Source organism: Trichoderma harzianum (assembly GCF_003025095.1).
Source record: "Trichoderma harzianum CBS 226.95 unplaced genomic scaffold M431scaffold_2, whole genome shotgun sequence".
NCBI lineage: Eukaryota > Fungi > Ascomycota > Sordariomycetes > Hypocreales > Hypocreaceae > Trichoderma > Trichoderma harzianum.
This window is the reverse complement of record NW_020209250.1, coordinates 2,011,614-2,034,839: the sequence shown is the minus strand read 5'-3', so window position 1 is coordinate 2,034,839 and position 23,226 is coordinate 2,011,614. Positions and strand designations below refer to the sequence as shown.

The window sequence follows — 23,226 nt, the reverse complement described above, 5'->3', positions numbered from 1 at the left end:
AGATGCTATGTACTGTTTGGGTATGTGCTTTGCTCGATTTCGCAAAAACTAGCCGCGCGATGTGCCGCGCCCAGGAACTGGCGGTCCGGATTTGGGCAGTGGACGCCGCACCAACATCATCGGGGAGAGATTCAGATTCTTGCAATTGACTACTGGGGCGCATTATGTCATTGAAGCTTACATAGCTGGAATACTCGTACGTGCATCGGGCGCGCTGACGTAGGAGCAATTAAAGGGTTGTTGCCTTCATATTGTGCTAGCGGCTTGAAAGGGGAGATCATGAAAACTACAAATAGCGAGGCTGTGACGCGGCAGTGAAACAGCTGTTTTGTCACTGTTCTAGTGTTCTAGTACGCTATTTTTCCACGTATGGTGAAGATTCCATTCGTGGCGCAGTTGATAGTATTCCATGCATAGGCAAATGCGTCCAAGTGCTGACGGGCCTTGTCTCGCCCTATGCTCTAATCTTCTAGCCGATGACAAATCTTTCTCGAGTTTGCGGTAAGATGACGACTATTGGGAGGATGATCTCCTGAAAAGCACTGGAATCTGGTCTATCTGCTTTAATTTCCGTATTACCACATCATTGATAATTGTTGGAGGTAAATATGGCCCCGTCCCACGACGGCAGCACTCCGCTTCCCTGGAGGTTTGTTAGACGCGATTTCGCGATCCTCACCTACCTACACCGTCATCTGGAAAGCAACACAGTAAACGCGTAAATCGGTCATTTTGCCGCCATGAATTCAATGGCCTCTATGGCTGACCGAAAGGCTGCAGCATCTGATTATATACCACCTCCTACGTTCAACATGCCGGCTCGTCACGAAGTGCATGTGCCATCAGATTCGGTAGCGGAGCGAAAAGTGCGACGAGCCATTGAAGACTCGGCATCGAGAAACGCGGAGCTCCTCGGCGAGCTTGAAGCTACGGCACATGCACCCGGCCTATTTAACAACAACCAGGTGAAGATTGAACATGTTGACAAACGACTGGCTGATCTCGAGCCCGAGGTCGAGAAGGCCATTGCCGCCGCCAACCTGCAGCTCAAGCAACACAAGAGCTATAGAGACTCGGTGGCCAAGAAATTCGTTTACACCGTGCTGAAGAAGAAGAGTGCCTTTGAGGACAAGGCCATGCGAGAGGAGAAGGCCTACCATGAAGTGCTTGAGAAGCGTCACAAAGCTGAAGCAAAGTTGAAGGATCTCCAGGCAGATAAAGAGGCACTGACTGTTGAGATGAAGGATTTGCAAGAACTGGTGGGACGACACGGCACTGCACACAAAGAAATCGACGCCCTGTACTCGCGCATTTTCGATGGCCCTACGGCGGGATTCGCAGACGAGGATGAACAGGAAGAGACACATAAACTTGCAAAGTTGGCGCTACAGGAGAGGACAGAAGCACTCAAGGCGGCTGTTCGAGGCATTAAAGCCGCCCAAGCAGTCAAAGTAGCCATCGAACGCGCATCATTTGAGAAGCAACGCGCAGCCTTCGAGAACCACTCCGATATCTTTTCTCAGCGTGGCGTTCATACAGTTCTGAAACGTTGCGTCGCTTATATCAATCGCGGACTTGAACTCAGCGACGAGGCCGTCGAAGCTATAAAAGCGACACCTGGGCCGGACTTGGTACAAGCCAAAGACAATCTTGATCGGCTTTTCCACACTGCCAGAGCGACAGCGCAAGAGCGCTACACGAACAAGTCGCAAAACGCCGATCTTATAGAAAGACTGGGAGCTACGCTGTCACAAGCGTTGTTTGCCCAAAAACAGTACGTTGAAGCCATGAAGAAAGTCACAGAGTCACGAAGAGAATCGATCCGGAGGACAGCAAGAGCTCTGGAAGATGAGCGACGTGCCTTGCAGCAGCTCCGGCAGAGCGCATTCGAGACTACCGTTGGCTTCGGTGCCGCGGCTCCTGCGTATCACGAATGCTGTGATCGAGCTCCTGGGTTTGAGCAGGATTCCCACCAGCAAACCGCATCTATCACTGAGCCGGTTGTTGTGGAGCTTCCTGAAGAAACAGAGGCTCCTCCTGACTATGTGTACGACCAAGATGGACAAGCGCCTCCGGCAGCAGGGGGAGAACCTGGATTAAGCTCTCAGAACCACGGCACTCCTCTTCGTGGAGAAGCTACCCTTTTCAACCCACGAGGTCTGCAGGAGGTTACCTAATTGGATACGGAACGTCGAGGTGTTGACTACGGCATGAGCCTTGCCTACATTGTCTGTCATTTACTATACTCATGAGCCTTTTGATTTATTTTACCGCCCGGATTGCCTGTTAGCGTTTGGAATGTGCAATCGGTTGCTGCTATGTTTGTAATGGCGAGGATGACTACTTTGAATACCACGGTGCTATATGGAGTTACTTTTCTTGTTTGACTGTATTAGGGTAGCAGCGTCTTCATTGGGCAATACATATTGAGTTTAACACACGCCCCTAGCTAAGCATTCTTTAGCTCTCGAGACTAGCAATGGGATGGCTGTGACATTAACTCTTCTATTTTTACTCACCGACGTCACTGGTGTTTGCTTTTGTATCTCATTTCCTTTGCTTATGACACTTTATCCACATATGGAACTTCATGGCATCCCGCTCTATTCACTCTCCCACATCTTGCCTGACATGCTCCCTATAGCTCATTTAAGGCAAGCAAACTCTTTCGTTATCACAGGCATGACTCTGTAGCATAGACTCTCCCGTGCGGAAGGCTTACTTGCTCTGTAGTATAAATCTTGAGTCATGTAGCTATGAGCCGGCCTCTCGGCTAACATAGTCTGCGCTCTTGCGCCCTTAATCCAACAACTGGTGCGTATCAAACGATATTCTTTGACATGTAATACCTATTTGAGTTCCCGATGTCCCAATTTGGCTATATCTCAAACAGTATGTCAGCATTGCGCACTGTTGAGCAACCAGCTTGCACGCCAAGTCCGAGATAGGCAAATGCTCAATGCTAGCTACATTCTGATGTCTCTGTTGGATCATGTGTAAGTGTAAAAGGAAATTGCTCTTGAACTTCTGAAAAGAGTCCGATGTAGTATTTAAATATGAAGGCAAAGCCTCCACTTGGATGTAGACCCAATCTCAATATTAAACAGCAAGCAACGAAATATAGCGCTAAAATGCCGTCTATAGCAGGTCACAGAGTCCTCGTCCTTGGAGCCTCATCGGGAATAGGCTTTGCCGTTGCAAAGCTAACCCTCTCAGAGAACATTGCGCATCTTGCAATTGCATCCTCAATAGGACGAAACTAGACAATGCCGTCAAGGCACTCATAAAAGCAGTACCTGGGTCGGAAGATCGGATATCCAGCATTTTGGTCGATCTTGGTGGCGAGGACACGGAAACACAACTCGAGCAGGTTCTCGCGGACGCTGTTGCTGCTGCTGGAGGCCCTCTCGATCACATTGTTCACAGCGTGAGCAATAGACGAGGCCCGCTTGTTCCTTTCTCTCCGGTTGACTACAAAACCATTCATGGACTGTTTGTTCCGAGGTTTGCTCAGTTGGCGCTTCTCGGAAAGTTGGCCCCTAAATACATGAATGCCAAAGGCACCTCGTCGATCATTTTCACTTCTGGTCATGTCGAAGATGTGCCAATGCCAGGCCTGGGTGTTCTCTCTAGCGTTGGCGCTGCCATTACAGGTATGGCCATAGGGCTGGCCGTTGATATTAGCCCGATACGTGTAAATGCGGTTGCGCCCGGCATCACTGAGACTCCAATGGTAATCGAGGAGACGGGCGAAACAATGGCGTCTGCAATATATGACCTTGCTTCCAGGCAATCGTTAGTCGGGAGACCCGGAACAGCAGATGAGGCTGCCGAAGCCTTTGTGTATTTGATGAAGGACACAAATGCCACCGGTACCTCAGTCAAGTCATCGGGAGGATCTATTATTCGCTCGGCTTAACACGGTGGCTGGCTATTGTGCGCGGCTCACATGTCTCAAAATGCATAACCTGGCCGCATCGGGACCGAGTTCCCATATGGGAAAGGCAAGCTTGATGTAGTGCCCGCATCAACCCGCGCCTTGTTACTGCAGTTGTCCTGTAGCTAAAATAATCTGAATCCTTCGAGTTGCATTACTCGGCTTTATTTGCGCTTGTTACGTTTATACGACATAAATCTCCGATTGGTATAATCTCAAGAAGAGCGGGAAGAGAGAGAATACTCTTCTTGTGCTACTGGGAAATAAGAACAAGAACGTAACAAATATGATCTATGTCTATTAAGAGCGCCTTATACATGGGTAAAATACATGATATAATACAAAAGCTTTTTTCTAGTCCAAATTCCATCTTTATATGACTTCTTCATGGTTCCTCAATCCTGACATCCTCAGTCCAACTTCCCTTGGGCTGGTTGTACAGATTCCATGCCTCCTGGGCAATGTTCTTGGCATTCAGCTTCTGATTTTGGTCCAACACATATCCTGCAACACTCAAAAGGGCAACATGAACTCCTTTAGGCTCAAATTCCAGGCGGAGAGATCGAGTAAAGTTCTTCTGGGCAGCCTTGGACATGGACAGCGAGACAAGATTGGTCTCGGGTGTCTCAGGGAGATGAGAGCTGGTGACAATGAGTGTGGGTTGGGCTGAGGAATCTTCCGCCGCCAGCACAGTAAGCTGTGGGAAAGCCCATTTGGAGAGGTTGTTTAGGGCAATGGTGGAGATCATGAAGTCCCGGATGAGCTCCTCATCGGTGACCTCCATATGTCGGGACTGTGCGACGATGGCGGCGTTGTAAAGGACAACTTCCACGGTTCCGAGATCCTGGGTAATTTCCCTGAGTGTCGCTGTGAACTTAACAGGGTCGATGACGTCAGTTGAATAGGTCTTTACAGTTACATTGCCATTGGCAGCACTTGTAACAGTGGCTGCATCTTTCTCAAGCTGAGTGGGATTCCTGGCAACAAGAGCGACTTTGTTGAACTTGTTGGCGGCGAAAACAGCGGCTGTGTTGGTTCCAATTCCAGGGCCGGAACCAACGATGACGACGACATTATCAGATCGGGAAGACATTTTGCAGTATGTAAATCTTCTGTTTATTATAAACTTGAAGAAGCTTAAAGATGTAATGGGTTTCAAGTCGTGAGAGTGTGGGTTGTTGTTAGAGATGAGAGGTTGTTGGAGTTGTAGTATTGCTTTCTATGCTTTCTTGTACTTGTCTGAAACAAACTTCTTCTTCCCAGGAGCGCTCCATTCCTTCTATTTATCTCAAATTCCTTCAGCTTCACTTTCTAAACTGCTTGATAAACTTCATTAGGTATTTTCTGCCACGCAGCCACGGAGAAGATCAAGCGCGCCACAATGTGCCATTATTCAGCTTGGATGCACTAATGACGATATGTTGTTCCCTTAGACCCTGCGCCGTGAAACATCTCCGCGGAATTTTAGCAATCAATCGTGCGATCGATACTGCCCGGAAAAGGGACGGGAGTCCTAACCTCGGCCCCTAATGCCGAAAAAGGATTTCATAAGGCTGATGCCGTTGCTCTCTTTTCCCAATTGTTGAATTCTCAAAACAGAAAAGAAACCCGCCGGTGAGTTCTACTTCATTCTTTGCAGTTTCCTTTCCCCGCCAGAGCCAGACTATGTCATACAGGATCTGTGGCTTCTGCAGAGTTCTTACAAAGCAGCGCTAAGAGGCACTCCTGGCGCTCAGCGAACCCACGCAGGTCTTTCAGCTGGAAGGCGGAGATGACGATAGCCGGCAATGGCGAAACCTTAACTTCCAATGGTGCTGTTTGTATAACAACTCCGGCGGGCCAAAACCTCATATTCAGGGCGTTGCGTATACTGACTAGTGCTGGACAGGTCGCTCATGCATCCTTGCATAGACCAACACTAAACCGAGAATCAACAATTATTTCGCTCGACAAAGTTTATACAACCTTCAGAAACTGATTGAACCATGGCTGCCCAGAGAACTGCAGAATTGAGACGTCTGCTTGCGCGTCCTTACCCATGGGTTAAAAAGTCTTTTATTGTCGGGGCACCGATGCGCATCATGGCCGGCCCAAACTTGGCCGTTGCCGTGTCTGCTGCTGGCGGCTTGGGGTTTCTAGGGCCACAGGTTAAGCCAGATGGAGTACTGGCTGATCTTGATAAGGCCAGGGAACTGGTTGCAGCTTCTAGCTTACGCCACCCCCTGCTCCCTATTGGCGTGGGCTTTCAGGTCTGGAACGGCGATCTGAAGATTGCAACATCTGCGGTTGAGAAACACAAGCCGTGTGCTGTCTGGCTATTTGCTCCGAGAAATGGCCAGAAGGAGCTGGACGAGTGGACGACTTCTCTTCGTGGGGCCTCTCGTGATACCCAAGTGTGGATTCAGGTCGGCACGCTGAGTGACGCGATTGCCGCTGTCAACAGCTTAACCCCTCCAGATGTTCTGGTTGTTCAAGGCTCTGAAGCAGGTGGTCATGGTATGGCAAAGCAGAGCACCGGAACTATTGTTCTGTTCCCTGAAGTGGCAGATGCCGTGAAGGAGTCTGGAATCCCCGTTGTCGCAGCGGGAGGAATCATCGATGGGCGAGGTGTGGCTGCTGCCTTGTCTTTGGGAGCTGCTGGCGTCGCTATGGGGACTCGATTCCTTGCCTCTTCAGAGGCACGCATCGCAAAGGGATATCAGGACGAAGTAGTTCGGGCATCTGACGGTGCGAAAAACACTCTACGTACTCAGCTATACAATCATCTGCGTGGCACATTTGGCTGGCCCGAGCTGTTTTCACCTCGAACTCTCATCAACCGTAGCTGGATCGATCACGAAGCAGGCGTTCCGTTTGAGAAGCTCCAGGTGCTACATGATGAGGCGGCCAAGAGTGGTGATGCTGGTTGGGGTCCAGAGGGGCGACTTGCAACTTACGTCGGAACGGGCGTAGGTCTTGTGCGGAGCGTGCAAGACGCAGGAGTGATTGTAGAGAGTGTGAGAAACGAGGCGAGGGATATTCTTAAGGCCTTGACCGATGATATTTAAAGAGCATTAGCATGTATTGTACTCCTGATTGGTGGGCTATTTGGTTTGGAGACTACACTGAGTTTCGGTAGTTTAATGAATTGGCAGACATAGTGGTATCAACTCTGTGTTCTGCTAATAATTTATGATATACTTGGAAAGAGATAATGCGATTATCTTAGTCTCAACTTGTTTTATTTTTGCTGTTGACAAAATTTGGTCCGCTATGAAGCCAGCTTCAGACCCTGACTATTGATAGACGATTGCCTGGTTCATGTATATACTTGCACTTGTTTCGCCTTTTACTTGAAGTTTGTCAAGGCCCCTCAGCTTCATGTCTTATGTGTCTGCTTATACTACGTATCTAGTATCGACTTTCCAACTAGCCGTATTCCAGATTGGAGGCTGGCTTGGGCCGGAGTTGTTTTAGCTGGATTAATATCTAATCCTAGACGTACTGCGTTCTATTGCCGTATGAAAGCTGTTTTCTAGCTGGTAGCGCGCTGCTCGTTGTATCTGTCATCATCCGCAAAGGCTATCACGGGCCGTAGAAATAAGATACTACTTTAAGACGTTTTCAACAGAAAGCATTTTACAATGCAACCAAGTACCAAGGCCGGAGGGGTTGGACTCCAAATAGCACAGTGTGTGAACATATATGTTAGTGTAGTTAAAATCCAGTTCCGTCCATCTTTCCTACCACTAGCTTCTTTACAGCCATTTTGGCACTGTTGAGGAGTGACGCAATTGCGGATTTTCTATCACCTTGTCGGCTCAATTATTAAGAAACCATTACTCGGGCTTCGATTTGAAGACGCAATTTTGCAAGTAACACGCGTTTTTTATCTACCCGTTGGTTCTTCACTTCCACGTTTGTCATGAAGGATTGGAGCCAAAGGGTACCCCTCGCGAAAGTGACTCAATCGCCGGTGGACTTGCGGACTTTGGCATCACGCTCTTTGCGGATGAACGAGATCTTCACTTATAAAAGACTTGAAGCTTCTTCTTCGCACTGAAAAACAAAATTCAAATCCGCGGCACATATTTACAATCTTTGAATCAAACTCGACAGTTCGCGACGCCATTCACCATGAGCCAATCCCCGCCCCGCCGGCGTATTCGCCAGCTAATACCACAGCTTCATCTGGGAAAATGGCCTACCGGTCCCCTAAACTCCATTACTGATGTTCCTGGTGTTCTATCACACACAGAGTCCATTCATAACCCTCCCGGAAGCGAGGAGAAGTCTCCTGACATCAATACCGGTGTCACGGTTATTTTGCCCCGGCCTGACTGGTACAAGTATTCTAGCTTTGCCGGTTTCTTTAGCTTTAATGGCTGCGGAGAGCTGACGTCGTCCCACTGGCTCAATGAAACAGGGCTGTTGGCGTCACCAATCGTCCTCACCACTACGTCCTCTGTTGGTGACGCGTACCGTGGAATCCTGGAGTATGCTGTTCAGTATCACTCTAATGAAGACAAAGAAGTTGATCTGTTTCTTTTTCCAACCGTTGCGGAGACTTTCGATGGTTACCTGAACGACCAAAGCAGATTCGCCGTCACACCGCAGCATATCATCAAGGGTATTCGAAGCGCGACTGCTGAGGCTGTGAGGGAGGGTAACACTGGTGGCGGAACAGGCATGATTTGCCACAGGTTCAAGGGTGGTACTGGTTCGAGCAGTCGCGTCGTCAAGGGCTTTGACATCGATGGAAATGCAAAGTCCTACACAGTCGGAGTGCTTGTCCAAGCCAACTATGGTTCTCTAGACAACCTCCGTATAGGAGGCGTCCCAGTAGGCCAAATTCTCAAAGAGCAAGGGCAGACAACAACAGAACAGCTCAAGCCGGGAGAAAAAGAGCCGCGCAAAGATGGCAGCATTATCGTCATCGTTGGCACTGATGCTCCGCTTCTTCCCGTCCAGCTGCAACGTTTAGCCAAGCGTGCTACCGTGGGCCTGGCCAAAGTTGGTGGATATGGAAGTAACACATCGGGGGATATCTTCCTTGCCTTTTCCAACGCCAACGACATTCCAGTTCAAGAACTTTCCATGTCTGGCGCTCGTTCTGCTCACCCCCATGTTCCACAACTCCTGGGTGTGAAAATGTCAACCAATGATACCATTGATGGGTTGTTTGAGGCTGTTGCTGATGCAACCGAGGAAGCTATTTACAACGCACTCTGCATGGCTGAGACGACGGTAGGCTTCAAAGGGAGAAGGGTTGAGGAGATGGATTTGGTTAAGGTAAAGGAGATTGTTGAGAAGAGATTGTAATCTCAAGTTCGCCTTGTCATCAGACCATACGATGGAAGGTTTGTTTTTGGGGCCAAATAATGCTACTCGACTATTTACGGTTGAAGGGGAAATCTGTGTATCTGATAATAATAATAGGGACCTACATGCTATAATTATTTCTTTGTCGTGTTTTCCCAACAGGATGAGTCTTGCAAGTGAGCCGACCACAGAAGAACACAGATCACATGAGGCTGCCGTGTGACTCTTTCCATTTGACAATTCTGGCCAGACCTTCCTGTCCTCGTATCCGGAGGAAAGGAGGCGATAGAGGGAGATTGACAAGGAGGGGGGGGGGGGGGGGGGGTTATAAGGTGGGACAGGAACTAGGGCTTAATGACCTTTGGCGCTTGTGATACACAATGGCGGCCACTCCTCAACCACCTTGCCAAGAGTCCCTGATCTAGCAGCTCCCTCATCGCTAAGAGACACCGACAAATTTACCTTTTTTTTACTTCCAAGTGCAAGGCAGCTTGTTTGTTGTCTTCATGCTGTTTTAGATCAATAATATGTAGCAAGATATTTCCGTAGTTGAGGAGATTAATGAACACTCTCAGATATCGACCTTGATGACCTGGTAAGCCTTATGGTCTCCGTCAGTCGACTGTATGCGGCCAGCCTTGTACAGCCAATCAGTGTGACTCTCAGATGCCGGTTGACTCTTCTGTCAACGAGGCTTGAGCTTTTCGTTTGATGGAACAGTGGCTGACCAGGGGTGATAATCGAAGGGGGTAACTATACATTCACGCCTACACCGTGGTTGAAAGTGACTTATGACGTACATCATATTCCCTCTAAATACTGAAACAAAGAAAAATAAGAGCTTTCTGAGGCGATAGATTTCTCAACGTCCTTGGCATCAGGCGGCCGGGCCCTACGGTAAAGCAGGATCTAGATGATCTAGATAAGCCTCCTCCCCGCCGCCCTGTGTAACGGAGTCGGCCCAATCGGATACAAATCGCTACTCTTTGACGCCGCTTTCGAGTACTGTGGTGATGATAGTAGGGCACTTTCCCTCGAGGCAGCAGCATCAAGGGGAGGGGTGACTTTGGACATTCGCTGCTGTACGCCGATATCGTCGCGTATCAGGCATCCTTATGGCTTCGTAATAAAGAGAACACTGCCCGGTTAGGTCTTTGAGTTGATGAGTTGGCAAGAATAAGGCGTCAGAATATCCGTTTGTTTGCTATGGCGTGCATAGTTTTGCGCCCTATCAGAATCTTTCACGATGTAGGCGTCTTCCAGCTACCAACGGTGGCTGAATCATCTGATATCTGCCAAGTTCAAGCCGGAGCAAACACGTAGGCCAGGCCAGGCCAGGCCAGGCCTTCATTCCTTTGTTGGAAGTGTATCTCCTGTGCGGATATAAGAGGTCTCATTCACCATGGACAAGTTGAAACCCAAACTCTACCACTCACCACTGCAACTCCAGCCTCTTAATCCGTCCGCAACGGGCTACTGGAAAGTACTTCTACGTCTCTCATTGAATTTATCAATGGCCCCAGCAGCCCTCTACCCAAACACCATCAGGAGTATGGACTTCTCAACTGAGGTAAAAGTTGGCCTCGGCGTCGGTATACCAGCCATTTTAGTAGCCGTTTTTGCCGCTTTCCTCCAGCTTTTCTCTTGGCGATATCCAGTGGTTCGTGCCATAACGGCGCCATGTGCGGATGCCGTCACTAGTACTTCATCAGTGGATGGACATGAGTCCGAGTAATCATGACCAGGAAAGCTTTGTTCTTGGTAAGCTCAGCCTCCTCCCCAGATACCTTGTCCTGTATATTCCGATATTGACTTTCACTTGGTAGCTTGTGACGAGGGCGCAGAACACTGTTGCACAACGACCGACCGTATCTGAGGAGGGTATGCATCCTGGACCGTTCGACCCTTTAAAGCAACAGACATCACGTCTCGAGAGACATTTGCAGCTAACCTGGATGCGGTACTTAGGTGACAGATGTCGTGAAGTTTATTGGATACGTATCAAGATTGCAATGGATCCTTTTTTATGCTTGCTGAGAGATGTGGGAGATTGTCACCAGGAGGATTAAGTAGTGCCTCTTTGTAAGTTGCTTTTCGATAATACGATTAGGATGAGTGTCACTAGGAAGATTAATTAGGGCTCTTTGTTTTTCTTCTTTTAAGTTGATTTCAGATGATACGATTAGGATAGCTGACATTTATACGATTCGAATTTTGTGTCCTCGTTCTAAACCAAGAAATTCGTCGCACAATGCATCCATTCCGTTAACAACCTTGTCCCAAATGGGCGGCCATTCATAAATCCATCTTGCAATACGCCCTAACCCACAACGAGTGTAGCATCCTGGCTGATCTTTTGCTAGGGATAAAATGAGATAGACATAAACAATCTGATCGATCCCATCTTCGTGACCATGCTCAGAATGATACGAATACAGTGGCAAGATAAAAAACGATCCCTCTTCGTATTCTGGTTCATCAAAAGATATCATCATCTCCAAGTGTTCTTCATCAAGAAACACTTCCAATTCGGGGTTTATGGTTATTTGGTTGAGAGGTCCTTCGATGGTAAGAACTCCAGACGAGGCGGGCCCTGTCAAATCAGATGTAGCAGGCGTTATTTGCGCATCTACAATTGCTGCTTTCGTTTTTACGGCGCCAAACCACCCATCTCCATGACTATCGCTTATGCTTTTGAACGGCTCGAATTTCACTGTGTTGTCAGTGGAAGCCCAGGACCACGAAGGTGCTCGATAGTTTGTGGGTCGACATAGATTTGGTTCACATTCCCAAGCCAAGTTCACCACAGGTTTTTCCTGTGTTTTCCAAATTCCAGAAAGATAAGTGGCTCCGGATATTTCCTGTAGATATTTCGCAATGCCAGACAATGCAGGCAGTAAATCGGATTGAAACGTTAGACTCGCAGCTGTGTAGCGCTCAAGAACATCTCCCCAAGTCTCCACTAAATCACCTGCGGATAAAGTCTTGTGAGCATCGGCCATGAGCCTCTTTGGTACGTAATAATAAGTCCAAAAATCAGGAAGGCCTTCAGGGAAACTCTCGGACGCTATGAGCTCATTGCACTCCCAAATGAGCTGTCGACTCGTAAAGTGGGCGGTCCTTGGAGACAGAAGTCGTTCTTGCAAAACCCAACCTCTCTAACGATTTTCTGTCAGAGATGGAAAAAGTCAAGTGGGAAATCTGTATTCACTTGCCTTTGTAATTGCAGCAAACTCGATGTCGTCAGCTACTTCGAGCTCTTCTCGGATAAGAAGCAACTCCTCACGTTCCTCTGGGTAGCTGAGAGAGATACCGGTGTATATACCTTCTCTGTTGTAGTAAAGACCACCGGTGGAATCTGAAGAGGCCGTTGCAGATATGTTGCACATGGCATTTCGGTATACATTGGCCATTAGACTGGCCTCCCTCTCCCAGTCAGCCTTGTCATCTTGAATAATGCAAATGCAGTCAATCCAAATGTATCGAGCTCCAAGCTGTTTTGTTGCGTTGATTGCCTCTTCAAATGTCTTAGCCAGAGGTGGCAACTCTTTCAGTAGAGCCTGCCTATTTGCCCTTTCAAGCTTGAACACGGTGGCAGCATTTCCCCAGCAATGACTTAACGTCACATATGAACCACGTGGGAAACTGTTTCCTGTCTCAATTAGCTTGACGCTACTTCTATCCGACTCTGGAGCTCCAACATCTATCAGTCTTGTGGGATACCACTGTGGTGAGGCCACCTGTTGAGCATTGTTGTTGCCACACATGTCATGATCTTTGATACACGTTTTCAGAGCATCAATTACGAAGGGTTTAATATTTGAGTTCGTTTTGCCAGCTGGAAGATGCTTGACAGAGAGAATCGGAGAAGGGCCTAGATTTCAGTGAAGATTAGCAATAGCTTCAACGCAATCGACATTGGAAGCGTAAAGAACCTAGGCCTTGCAAAATAAAATTTCGTTCCACTCTGTCAGCTTTCCCTTTTAGCTGAGGGGGCATTAGTATTGCAAAATTAAGTCGACATGCAAATTCAGGGCTTTTCATATAAGTCAGATCGAAAGAGGAAACTTTGTTGCCTATTGAGCCCACGACTGTGTCTCGAATTTCTGAAACCATATCCTCTGACATATCTTCAAATAGCGTTTTGCAGACGAAGCATCCTTTATCGACAGCGACCAAGAAACTTTTGTAATTTGAGTGACCATATTTCCAGTGACGCTCTAGCGCAGAGGCTTGTCGCAAACCATCCGCGTATCTATCACTGCCAAGCCAATCAGGATATTGGACGCCACATGATCGGACACAATTTTGACAGTCTTGGCAAAGATAAGTGCCTGGTTGAGTCGTTATGGTGAGACCTGGCTCTTCCATATTGATCTCTCCGGATATTTGGAGACAGAGAAAATAATATTAAAGGCAAAGGTAATAAAGAGGATGAAGAGATGAAGAGATGAGGGAATTATATTTATGTTTGGTGAAAATCAGGCAGCACCCAGCTCTGTGTCTGCGGAGTAAGGTGCACAGATCCCATGATTCGTGCAACAGTCATCATGTATTTACCTAGCGAGACACACTGGAACCGTTCACATGCAGCGGCTGTGATACGGTTTATCTCAGCCGCAGTTAGTGCAACCTAATATGTACTAGTAAACATGATCCTTCTACTTGAGAGCCAGAGGGAAAGGGTCTAGTTTCATTCCTGATTATTCCTCGCGTCTATCATAACAGATTCAACCCGGATCATTTGATCTCTACAAGGGAATTCGTTTTCAAGTAAAACACAAATCCTCTCGCATTAGCGGCGAGATCCTTACGGATGTAAGGAGATTCTCTGATAAACTTCAATTCAGCTCGAACGCTATTCTCGAGACTATAATTATAATGTTGTGTCCCGTTAATATTTGGGAATTATATTATAATACTTGCGCAGAACGTGAAACGACTTACTTCTTCCGTCATGCATGTAAAATTTGATGTTGTCGATTTCGCTATCAAGGTTTGAGGTTTGGGCCTTGATATTGTTTTTGATCATCTCCTCTGATATTCGGGTAGTCCCACAATCTAATCCGATTAGATGACATCTGATGTATTACAAAAAGACGCTGCGTACCTTCGTGGTGAATGATAATAATGTCCCGCAGCTCGTTATTGAGAAGAGCTTCCAGGTAGAGCAAATCGTTAAGATACGGTCGCACATTGCCACCCATTGTTCTTATCACAAAAGCTTCTATGAAAGAGTCAGTCGAAACCATTAAGATTTGTTCATTCATTTTGCCCTACCTCCTTTCCGTAGTTTAAAGTGTTCCTCAGGACTAAACCGAAAATCGCAGCAAGCAACTGTCCATCGGCACCTTTCGTTAGAAGTATCTCAATATTGGGGGAATACTCAGCATACATATGGCAACGGTGGGTTTTACAAAGTTTTTGGGAGCTTCTGACATAAATGGAAGAGGATCCGCTGACTTGGCATATTCCCTGTATCAAGGATTAGCTTTGGGGGCTCTGTTGGAGGTATCAAGTCATACGCGCTGCGCAGAAGCAAATCTGCGAATGTCACCTCCTCAGTGGGAAATGTAAATGGGGCCATCTTGATTGGTGGAGATTTGAGGACAAGACGGCCGTTTGAAGAAGAAGTGTGCCGATATGAAGGTTCCACCAGCTCAAAACAATAAAATAGAAGCTGAATAATTTAAGACTGATACTTAATATCTGGTGTCTAACGAGGTCTTGGCTACTTGCAAGTTCTACTTCTTCTAAAGACAACTGGAGACATGCAATTACTGTTAGAATGTCCTGACAAATTGACAACGTCAGGATGCTTTACCGACGACGGCCAAGGAATAGCAATGCCCATTCTAGGCTGACAGTCGGCAGATCTCACACGTCTGCTTGATTCTTTACTTTTCCTTCGCTACGGAGTGCACAGTGACAATTTCGATCACAGTAGGAGGGCGCCAGAACTGCAGGGGACAGTCGTCAGCATATCGGTATAGCGCAAAAATGACGGACTAGCGCAACCCAAAGTAGTATTTGCTTTTCAAACCATCGTTGCCCAACATATACAAGTCGTTCGTGTTCCCGGAAGCATCGCGGAAGACGACTAAATGACCTCAGTAGTCTATTTGGGCTAGCTATCATGGCTTTATTGAGCATAATTGAACCTAAATCCGCCTAAGTCCGCTCATGATGCGAAACAAGGACTTGCATGTTGGCTTCAGCAATGGCGGATTTGGAAGTTGCTAAGCTAGAGTCCGTTAAAATCGTTATGTGAAGTTAGGTTCGTTTTTACTAATTAGACCGACGAACCTGGTTATCTTCAACCTGTGATGAAGTAGCTTGGTAATCGGCTACGTATAGATTGTATTGGTCTCATTATTTTGGGCCGAAGGGTCGTCTTCTTCATGTACTATTTAATCCATCACAGACCCTCATCATCAATACGGCCATCAACCACTTTCTGCAACAAAATCAAACCCAAGCTACTTTACCATCTACCCAACGTACTACAAAACCTGCTACGCGTCGGAATTTTTTATCACAGACTGCAACATGGCGATCAATGAAGAGACCGTGTTGAAGTACGGCGTCCTCGTCTACCCTGGCTTTCAGCTCATAGACGTGACTGGGCCTGTCGATATCATAAACGTCGCCAGCAGCCATATACCTGGCGTTACTCTCGACATAATTGCCGAAACTCTGGACCCAGTACCTACAAAGCCATCTTCAAAGCCTCCTGCTGGACTACCGGTCTTCAGTACTTGGCAAACTCTTGTTCCTACGCACACATTCGCCACTGCCCCCCTCGATTTGGACGTCTTGATTGTACCAGGAGGGGTAGCTAACTTCAACCCCGAGGATGTGACAAAGCCAAACTTGGAGCTCATGCGCCCAATGCTAGATTTCATCAAGGAGCGCTATCCACGACTGAAACACCTGATTACGATCTGCACAGGCTCGGGGATTGTGAGTCAGACGGGTTTGTTGGATGGGAAGAAGGCCACCATGTTCAAAGGCGCGTGGCCCATCATTTCGAAATGGAGAGACGAGGTTAACTGGGTATCGAAGGCTCGATGGACAAGGGATGGTAATATCTGGACAAGCTCAGGCGTCACTTCAGGCATGGATTTGACGTTCGACTTTGTCGCGAAGATTTATGGTGAAGAGGTGGCTCAACAAGTTGCGGCGGAGATGGAGTATGTGCGACACACCGATGCCAACATTGACCCCTATGGCATTGACATTGAGTAAAAACTCTATGACCTGATAGATCCCGTATAGTGTATACAAATAGAGAGAAGAAATACGATTTTGGTGATAAAATGGTTCACAGATACGCGCATATGCGCCGCGCTGAGCGGATCGAGATTGGCTCTGCAAGAATACATGTGTAGGCATCTCTCGTACGTATAAGATTTTGAGATCATAGATCCGATCGCACATGTATTTTGTGACGTAGTCCGACTTTTGTAGACGAGGAACGATATCCGCTGTTCATGCTCTCTCGTTCGACTTCTATTGAGTACTAGAATTGTTATCCAGGTTCGAAACACTCAGATAAAATCCTTGAGGCGGCAGCGTCATTGGTGGGTTATCGAGCTCTATTGCCGTCAAATACTTAGCTATTGAGACATATCTGATTAGTCGCCATGTGAAACCGATGAATGGAGCCTCTCCTGACCTGCGGTGTGCCATCTTCTGCTCATGTAAGTCAATATTTGAATAATTGACTCAGCGTTTGCCTTGAAGGTGATATTTTGGCTTCTCTGATATAAATTCAGTTGTATTGCAGCAGTTTGATACAAGGAATACGGAATGAAGTGGGACATCATTATGAGATTCGATTCGTTCTCGGCGCTTTTGAGAAGGTGCTGTGAAAGTGCTGCCATCTGCGTAGAAACAATTTCCAAATTTTGGAAGTCCCAGCCATTTTGAAGATCATTATGAACAACTGGGGGAACGTATAATGCATAGAGAGAACTAGGTAGACATGGTGAGCGAACAAAGGCAAGATCATCGAGGCTACGTGAATATGGATACCTGATACACATTCCCAGAGCTCCGCAATAGGTGCTGAATTCTAGTTCCTCGTCGATCAGGATTGGTAGAAACGCCTTCAGAGTGCGCTCAAGTTGAGCGCGCTCGCGAGAGCGGAAGTCGACATCAGTAACAGGATGATAGACGTGCTGAATCACACGGCCTATGAGGTGCGCTACTTGACACTCTCTCGCAAACGGTCCCACATGAAATGGAGCTGGAGTAGAGATCGTCGCCGTAGAAGTTTCTGAACTAGCCTGTATTTGACTGATTAGAGATTCTCCAATGGAAATTGGGGGCTTACAAAGCCAACGGAGACACTCACTGTGGACGACACTTGTTCATTGTTTGAAGGCAGATGAGTTTCTGTTGTGGCATCTTCGGAAGCAAATATCGCATCTCCGCCACATAGAGCAGTAAATCTGGAATGAATAACAGAAGTTACTTTCAAGGCAACGTTAGGTTTCTGGATGCAGCATGGGGGAAATCGTACCTATCAAGGTTATGCACAGCCCACCATGTCCGCTTCCTTTCTTCCACATCGGTATCTTGTGAACGCCAGGAATCTCGGCTCAGGCCAAGATTCCGAGCCAACCTTGCACAGCTACCAATCGAAATAGAAGCTGCTGGATAGATCCCATGGCCAATCTCGTATAGGGCTAGAAGCAGTCTAGACTGAATGGCGTCCAGAGTATCAAAGCCTGCAGCTTCCAGAAAGCCAATACTGCTTTTGGCAACAAGATAATGTGGCGATGAAATATCCCTTGTTCTAGTATTTTGCTGCACAGGATTCTGTTGAATAAGCTTCATACACAAACAAAGTGTGGTAAAATCTATTCCCGAAGGAACGAATAATCGTGACAAGTTCTCATGGAACCTCGATTTTGAGATGATGGGTAGCCTGTGATGAACGGAACTAAAGTAGGTACTTGCAGTTTGGCGCACCTCATCCGGCGTTCCAAGAATGCTACGAGCTTCTTTCTGCAGCGCTGTTCCAAACGTGGCATTGAGACTCTACCAGTCGTCAGCAGGGCCGCGAGTTTACAAGACCCAAAGAGAGTGTGACACACTGTTAAGCTAGAGCGACTAGGGCCGGGCACCTCCGGAACGATACCATGGGTCGAATCCTGTCCTGCATTACCTTCATACAGGCAAAGGCGGCCGAACCTATCGAAATCATTAGCTTCTGATATCATAGTTCTATAGCGTGACGGAAGAGTTTGTGTGTCGTATCCTTACCGAAGACAGGTGGAACAAATAGGCAAACCGCGGTTGCATTTTCTTTTACTGTTTCTACATGCTTTGCACGCGTTTACAGGGGATGCCATGGAGTCGGATGATGTTGTCTCAACCTGATACTGACCGCCCGAGTTGCGAATGAACGAATCAAGGTTTCTTTGGCTCTGTTAAAGCGGATAGCGAGGCATAAGACAAGAGGATGACTAATATGGAAGTCTCCAGGGTAGGTGTCAACAAAGAGCTTTATTCCAGTGTCGTTCTAGAAAATAGAGTAAGGTTTAATTAGGTATATAGACAGCGTACATGAGTTTTTCTGTGAAACTATTTGTTGAAGTTGATTTGAACTTGAGTCTCCCTAGGATGCTGTGAGGCCCGATACAGTACGAGTTCATTCAGTATGATTATGTGGTTGATATGCATGAACTTGACGTGCTATATCGTATTGACAATATCATACTTAATATGGAGCACAACATGAGAAGCAGAACATTATTGCACTAGAATGATAGATTTACATCTATACTGCTTAGATTACTAGTTCAAAAGCTATACATCAATTACTCATTCTCCATTGGTGTGTGCCCTATGGGATACCCACCGAGGTATGGATTTGAGGATACCAATGCCGCGGCCAGTCTAATTGTTCTCTGGATCCGTGTTCTCGTGATTGCTGGTTCCGGTGAGTTAACATTCTGTGTCTCCAAATCTATTGGCGTCTCGTCCCAGATATTCTTTGCGTGAATGTCCATTGGATAAGGACTCCAAAGACAGTGGGTCGTTAAAATTGTCTGAAGGTCCCCAAAGCTTCCCAATACCGCGCGATTCTTGGCAATTATCTCCATGTAAATGTTCCAAAAGATTTCCTGGTATCCGGATATGCCATCTGAGCTTAGAACGATGAGTATCCCTACCCAGACGTCCAGATTTGCAGCGTGTAAAACCGCCATATTTTCGTGGTAATGATAGAACAAGTGCTCATTCAGTCGCTCAAGGACAGAAATGGGTCCGCTATATCTAGCGGGACATGTAGAGCGACACAAGAATGCTGTAAATTGCATTAAACAGAGCCCAAGAATAGCGTCGACGGACTTCAGACGGCCTTCGCTTTCGGTTGTCAGGTACCAGCGGACACACATGCTAATTATCATTGAGTATATGGTGTTTAGGTCGATGGTGTCGAAAGGACTAGTATCTGGTGCTTCAAACCAGGCACGAGTATCCTGCAAAAGACACTCCACGGTGCGGATCAGGTCCAGCAGCTTGCTGTCTACGCCAATGCGACTACTTTGTTGCCACATAGGCCCGGGCTCGCCGTAGAATCTGGAAGACTTGGGATAGTTATGAAACAGCTGACCAATTAAGTCCGGCGGCAGAAGCTTGGCTTTTTGAAATGATATAGCGGCTCTTGGAACAGAATGTCTGTAATAATGAGCCGCAGTCGGATCAAGCGTGGCGGCACAAGCCGAGTTGCTAGGAGCCTATTTGGATTAATAACTTACCTGATTAATAAGTGTTGCAGTGGTTTGAAAGAGCCTAGCCCGTGGACTCCTCCCCTGAGACGTATCATCTCTTTCAACCCTTGCATGTGAGCTTGCCTCTGATTGATATCGGGCTTGAAGACGCTGGTGGCGGTGAATATGGGTAAGAACATGTTTTCTTCCACACAGAGAAGATTAAACACCGCGGCTATATTTTCATCAGATATAGCAAGAGTTGAATCTTCCATGTTGTGCTGCACTGCAATAATGGCTCGTCCTCTATGGTGCAGTGTTAAGCCGGAGTAATGGTCTCTCCGTTGAGGTTGTACTGCAGCTAACTGGAGCGCTGTAAGCGATAAGATTGCATGCATAAAGGCCGGATGGCTGAACGATGGCTGCAACCAGTCCCGATGTATCTGAGAGACCCGTATCTTGCCCGTAATGGGAGTCATCTCGGAGGATATAGCATCCATGACTAGAAATTATAATTGAACAAATTAACATACTTAAACAAGAATCATGCTTCTCTCTGCTGAAACGGGACACAACTATAAGTGGCTGAAATACACTTACAGAAGGCCAAGAGGTCACCGACACTGGCATCTAATGGAACTGCAAGACTCTCAAATGGGTCTATCGGGCATTTCCTGATAGCAGACGTGGGCAGTTCAGAAAAATCCCGGTTACGAGACTTGGCGCATATGCAGTGCTGCCTAGCATGAGACATGCCACGATGTTTTTGACTCTGCCCAAATAAAGCAGAAGGCTCCATGTCCTCAGCAGGGCCTTCAACTGCCATGCTGTCTCCGAGGGTTCCGTAATCATCGAGCATCCACTCATCACAGCAATTCAGATAGAAGGACTGCTCTGTAGGTATAGAGTGGAGGTCACTCTCAAGATCAATTGTTCCATGAGCATCTTCTTCACAGCCCCCTGTATGAGATTCTCTGCGTTTCGGCCATTCCTGATTGGCGCGAATATTGCGCATTAAAAACCCCCTTACTTGGCCTAGGTATTTTTGCTCTGCAGATGGATCATTGCTGGTGTTGATGAAAAGATATTCTTTCCCTGAACCCATGGTGACTTAACTCCGGTTGTAACTTCGCTTGATGCCCGAACCTATGCATTTATGGGGACAGGTGGCTGTCCTCGCCCGGTCGGATCGGTCTTTGCACCAACAATTGCCCGTCTTGTATGTTTACACTAGACACGAAATCCCATGTTAGAAGACTTATTTGGAGAAGTATTTGGTTACATACCCTGAGGAGAACTCACAGTTTCGTACAGGTTTGGAGGCGAACACCGAGAAGCATACGGTGGTCTGTGGAAGAGAGGGGGCGACAGAGCAGATGGCAGATAGGGGCAACTAATATCCTGAATCACCATTGTCTCTATCAAGTACAGCATTCTCCATAAGGAGTATGATGTTATTGAAGCAAACCCCACATCCAAGGGGACTTGGTTTGATCCGAGGTGTGACTGGAACCTCCTCTCCATACTAATTTGGTATTAGAACCGCGTGAAACTTTTCGAAAAGCTAATGGCCTTTTGCAAAGACGATGGATATCTCTCTATCAATCAAGAGACATTACGATCAGCAGACATGGCCATCAAGAACATGACTTCTATCTATATCTCGATGCTCCTTCCTAATGACCAGAAGCATGCACACTGAGAATAGACTAGATGACTCTTGTCAAATTGCGTCAATAAAAATGAGAGGTTTGAATATGTATTTAGAGGCACTTTATGCGATCTGTACTGGTAACTATACGAACCGTTAGTTAAGCATCTTTCGGTTTGGAATGGAGCACCTGAATGCTTCGGAAAGAGAGAGAATAGAGGAGAAACAGAAGCTGATTTGTCAAGATTAGGAATCTGTTGAATCTGGACCTTCACACTGAGCAAGGTTTGATGACTCGCACGGAGCAGACTCCAATTGGAATGGGCTTTTGATTCAGATGCATAAGATCTTGGTTTTTCTTTCGTCGAGTGGACCTGTTGTCGCAAGCCTTAAAGCCATACAGCGGCCTCCTTGGACAAACAAGTAGTACCAGGTCTAGCAAGGATCGGAGCGTAGCGCAGAATAAGCGGACTAGTGGTCTGCACGAGTGAGACTTGCATATGGCGAGCTAGCCTGGAGCAATATAAGTCAACCGGGGCTGGGAATTATTACTCTGGAGAGGATTGTCGTATCTGACACCCGCGGTGGGAATTATTAGAAACTAATGAGAATTCGAGAGGCTGTTGTACTCCGCATTATGAGAATACCACTTAGACAGTACTATATTCTACAACATTAATCTATTTTGCCAATGACGACATAGGCCCGGTTAAACCCAGCGCTCTCGCTATCATACATGCCCAATGACTCGTGCTCTATGTCTGTTATGGGGGAGGCATTCCCTCGTGCTGAGCAAGCCCCTCGATAGTAGAGATCCATTTCACCCGATCTTCAACAAACATCTCGAGGGCCGGTCGAAGATTGTCCAAAGCACTCCTATCGTCTAGAATCCCGGGCTGGATGATTCTCATCCCTTCCTTACCACCAAAACCATCTCCCCATCGATACATTGTGGTTCCTGGTATTGTTAGCGCTTGCCTATAGCTCTTCACACAATCAATGTAGGCATAGAGCATTGAACCGTTTGGTACTACGGCCATGACTTACCACAGTCACCGCAAAAGCAGTTCACGATCTTTTTTCCGCTATCTGCGATCTTCGATATTTCTTTCGGTTCACCAAAAACTTTGAATTGGGTACTCGGAACAACATAATTGTTACTGAACATGCTGCCGGTGTAATGGCGGCAATTCGAGCAGTGACATATTGCCTATTGATCTTGGTCAACTTTATCCCAATCCCACCTTCTCATGCAGAGGGTATCCTCCATTATTCTTACCGTGCGCTCAGGTTCACCAGTATACTCGATCCTGATGTTTCCACAATAACAGCTTCCCGTCGGCATGTTGGCGTACGTGAGTAAAAGTTTGTAGAAGTTGTAAAGATACGTGAATAAAATTGGCTCGATGATATCTAAGTCTGCTCAGCTTACAGATGGCAACGGAAGCATCGAGTTTATATCATACTCTTTGCGAGAGCTATCACTAACTATGTACAGCGTGATATCATATGTTCGAGCCACAGCTGATAAATCGTAGCCCGGTCATCTCCTGGCTTCTCGCCTATTCAAGCTTGCGCTAGTCCACGGCCATGAACACGCTAGTCCACCATTT

The 23,226-nt window shown here is 47.0% G+C and overlaps 11 protein-coding genes across 11 annotated transcripts; 5 read left to right on the top strand and 6 right to left on the bottom strand.

Moving 5' to 3' along the window:
* Nucleotides 1–435: 435 nt before the first annotated feature.
* M431DRAFT_504128 (hypothetical protein) lies at nucleotides 436–2,493 on the top strand. Its single transcript, XM_024918420.1, has one exon. It carries the CDS (start codon nucleotides 741–743, stop codon nucleotides 2,175–2,177), a length of 1,437 nt encoding a protein of 478 aa, XP_024778853.1. The 5' UTR covers nucleotides 436–740; the 3' UTR covers nucleotides 2,178–2,493.
* A 459-nt stretch (nucleotides 2,494–2,952) lies between these two features.
* On the top strand, nucleotides 2,953–3,919 carry M431DRAFT_13541 (hypothetical protein; the record flags this gene model as incomplete). The annotated part of the gene is made up of 2 exons (XM_024912531.1): nucleotides 2,953–2,996; nucleotides 3,217–3,919. The coding sequence occupies 2 exons, from the start codon at nucleotides 2,953–2,955 to the stop codon at nucleotides 3,917–3,919; spliced, it is 747 nt and encodes a 248-aa protein (XP_024778852.1).
* Nucleotides 3,920–4,162: 243 nt separating this feature from the next.
* On the bottom strand, nucleotides 4,163–5,160 carry M431DRAFT_504126 (hypothetical protein). Its single transcript, XM_024918419.1, has one exon. The coding sequence runs from the start codon at nucleotides 5,028–5,030 to the stop codon at nucleotides 4,323–4,325; it is 708 nt and encodes a 235-aa protein (XP_024778851.1). The 5' UTR covers nucleotides 5,031–5,160; the 3' UTR covers nucleotides 4,163–4,322.
* Nucleotides 5,161–5,501: 341 nt separating this feature from the next.
* M431DRAFT_504125 (hypothetical protein) lies at nucleotides 5,502–7,135 on the top strand. The gene is made up of 2 exons (XM_024918418.1): nucleotides 5,502–5,551; nucleotides 5,826–7,135. Exon 2 carries the CDS (start codon nucleotides 5,923–5,925, stop codon nucleotides 6,982–6,984), a length of 1,062 nt encoding a protein of 353 aa, XP_024778850.1. The 5' UTR covers nucleotides 5,502–5,551; nucleotides 5,826–5,922; the 3' UTR covers nucleotides 6,985–7,135.
* Nucleotides 7,136–7,694: 559 nt separating this feature from the next.
* M431DRAFT_504124 (hypothetical protein) lies at nucleotides 7,695–9,393 on the top strand. Its single transcript, XM_024918417.1, has one exon. The coding sequence runs from the start codon at nucleotides 8,054–8,056 to the stop codon at nucleotides 9,236–9,238; it is 1,185 nt and encodes a 394-aa protein (XP_024778849.1). The 5' UTR covers nucleotides 7,695–8,053; the 3' UTR covers nucleotides 9,239–9,393.
* A 2,043-nt stretch (nucleotides 9,394–11,436) lies between these two features.
* M431DRAFT_490786 (hypothetical protein) lies at nucleotides 11,437–13,005 on the bottom strand (the record flags this gene model as incomplete). Its single annotated transcript, XM_024916836.1, has 2 exons — nucleotides 11,437–12,396; nucleotides 12,454–13,005. The coding sequence occupies 2 exons, from the start codon at nucleotides 13,003–13,005 to the stop codon at nucleotides 11,437–11,439; spliced, it is 1,512 nt and encodes a 503-aa protein (XP_024778848.1).
* Nucleotides 13,006–13,978: 973 nt separating this feature from the next.
* On the bottom strand, nucleotides 13,979–14,825 carry M431DRAFT_76244 (hypothetical protein; the record flags this gene model as incomplete). Its single annotated transcript, XM_024922441.1, has 6 exons — nucleotides 13,979–14,108; nucleotides 14,182–14,299; nucleotides 14,349–14,465; nucleotides 14,519–14,575; nucleotides 14,634–14,713; nucleotides 14,764–14,825. 6 exons carry the CDS (start codon nucleotides 14,823–14,825, stop codon nucleotides 13,979–13,981), a joined length of 564 nt encoding a protein of 187 aa, XP_024778847.1.
* Nucleotides 14,826–15,720: 895 nt separating this feature from the next.
* Nucleotides 15,721–16,486, top strand: M431DRAFT_527730 (hypothetical protein; the record flags this gene model as incomplete). The annotated part of the gene is made up of 1 exon (XM_024920718.1): nucleotides 15,721–16,486. Exon 1 carries the CDS (start codon nucleotides 15,788–15,790, stop codon nucleotides 16,484–16,486), a length of 699 nt encoding a protein of 232 aa, XP_024778846.1. The 5' UTR covers nucleotides 15,721–15,787.
* M431DRAFT_107049 (hypothetical protein) lies at nucleotides 16,472–18,641 on the bottom strand. The gene is made up of 7 exons (XM_024911632.1): nucleotides 18,512–18,641; nucleotides 18,343–18,439; nucleotides 17,766–18,286; nucleotides 17,598–17,694; nucleotides 17,276–17,529; nucleotides 16,917–17,215; nucleotides 16,472–16,857 (listed from the first exon to the last, which is right to left on the bottom strand). The coding sequence occupies exons 1-7, from the start codon at nucleotides 18,598–18,600 to the stop codon at nucleotides 16,751–16,753; spliced, it is 1,464 nt and encodes a 487-aa protein (XP_024778845.1). The 5' UTR covers nucleotides 18,601–18,641; the 3' UTR covers nucleotides 16,472–16,750.
* A 376-nt stretch (nucleotides 18,642–19,017) lies between these two features.
* Nucleotides 19,018–20,163, bottom strand: M431DRAFT_504121 (hypothetical protein; the record flags this gene model as incomplete). The annotated part of the gene is made up of 2 exons (XM_024918416.1): nucleotides 19,018–19,930; nucleotides 20,011–20,163. Coding segments are annotated over 2 exons (1,015 nt in total), but the record flags the coding sequence as incomplete, so codon positions are not given.
* Nucleotides 20,164–22,377: 2,214 nt separating this feature from the next.
* Nucleotides 22,378–22,958, bottom strand: M431DRAFT_74960 (hypothetical protein; the record flags this gene model as incomplete). Its single annotated transcript, XM_024922289.1, has 3 exons — nucleotides 22,378–22,571; nucleotides 22,661–22,823; nucleotides 22,893–22,958. 3 exons carry the CDS (start codon nucleotides 22,956–22,958, stop codon nucleotides 22,378–22,380), a joined length of 423 nt encoding a protein of 140 aa, XP_024778843.1.
* Nucleotides 22,959–23,226: the final 268 nt, after the last annotated feature.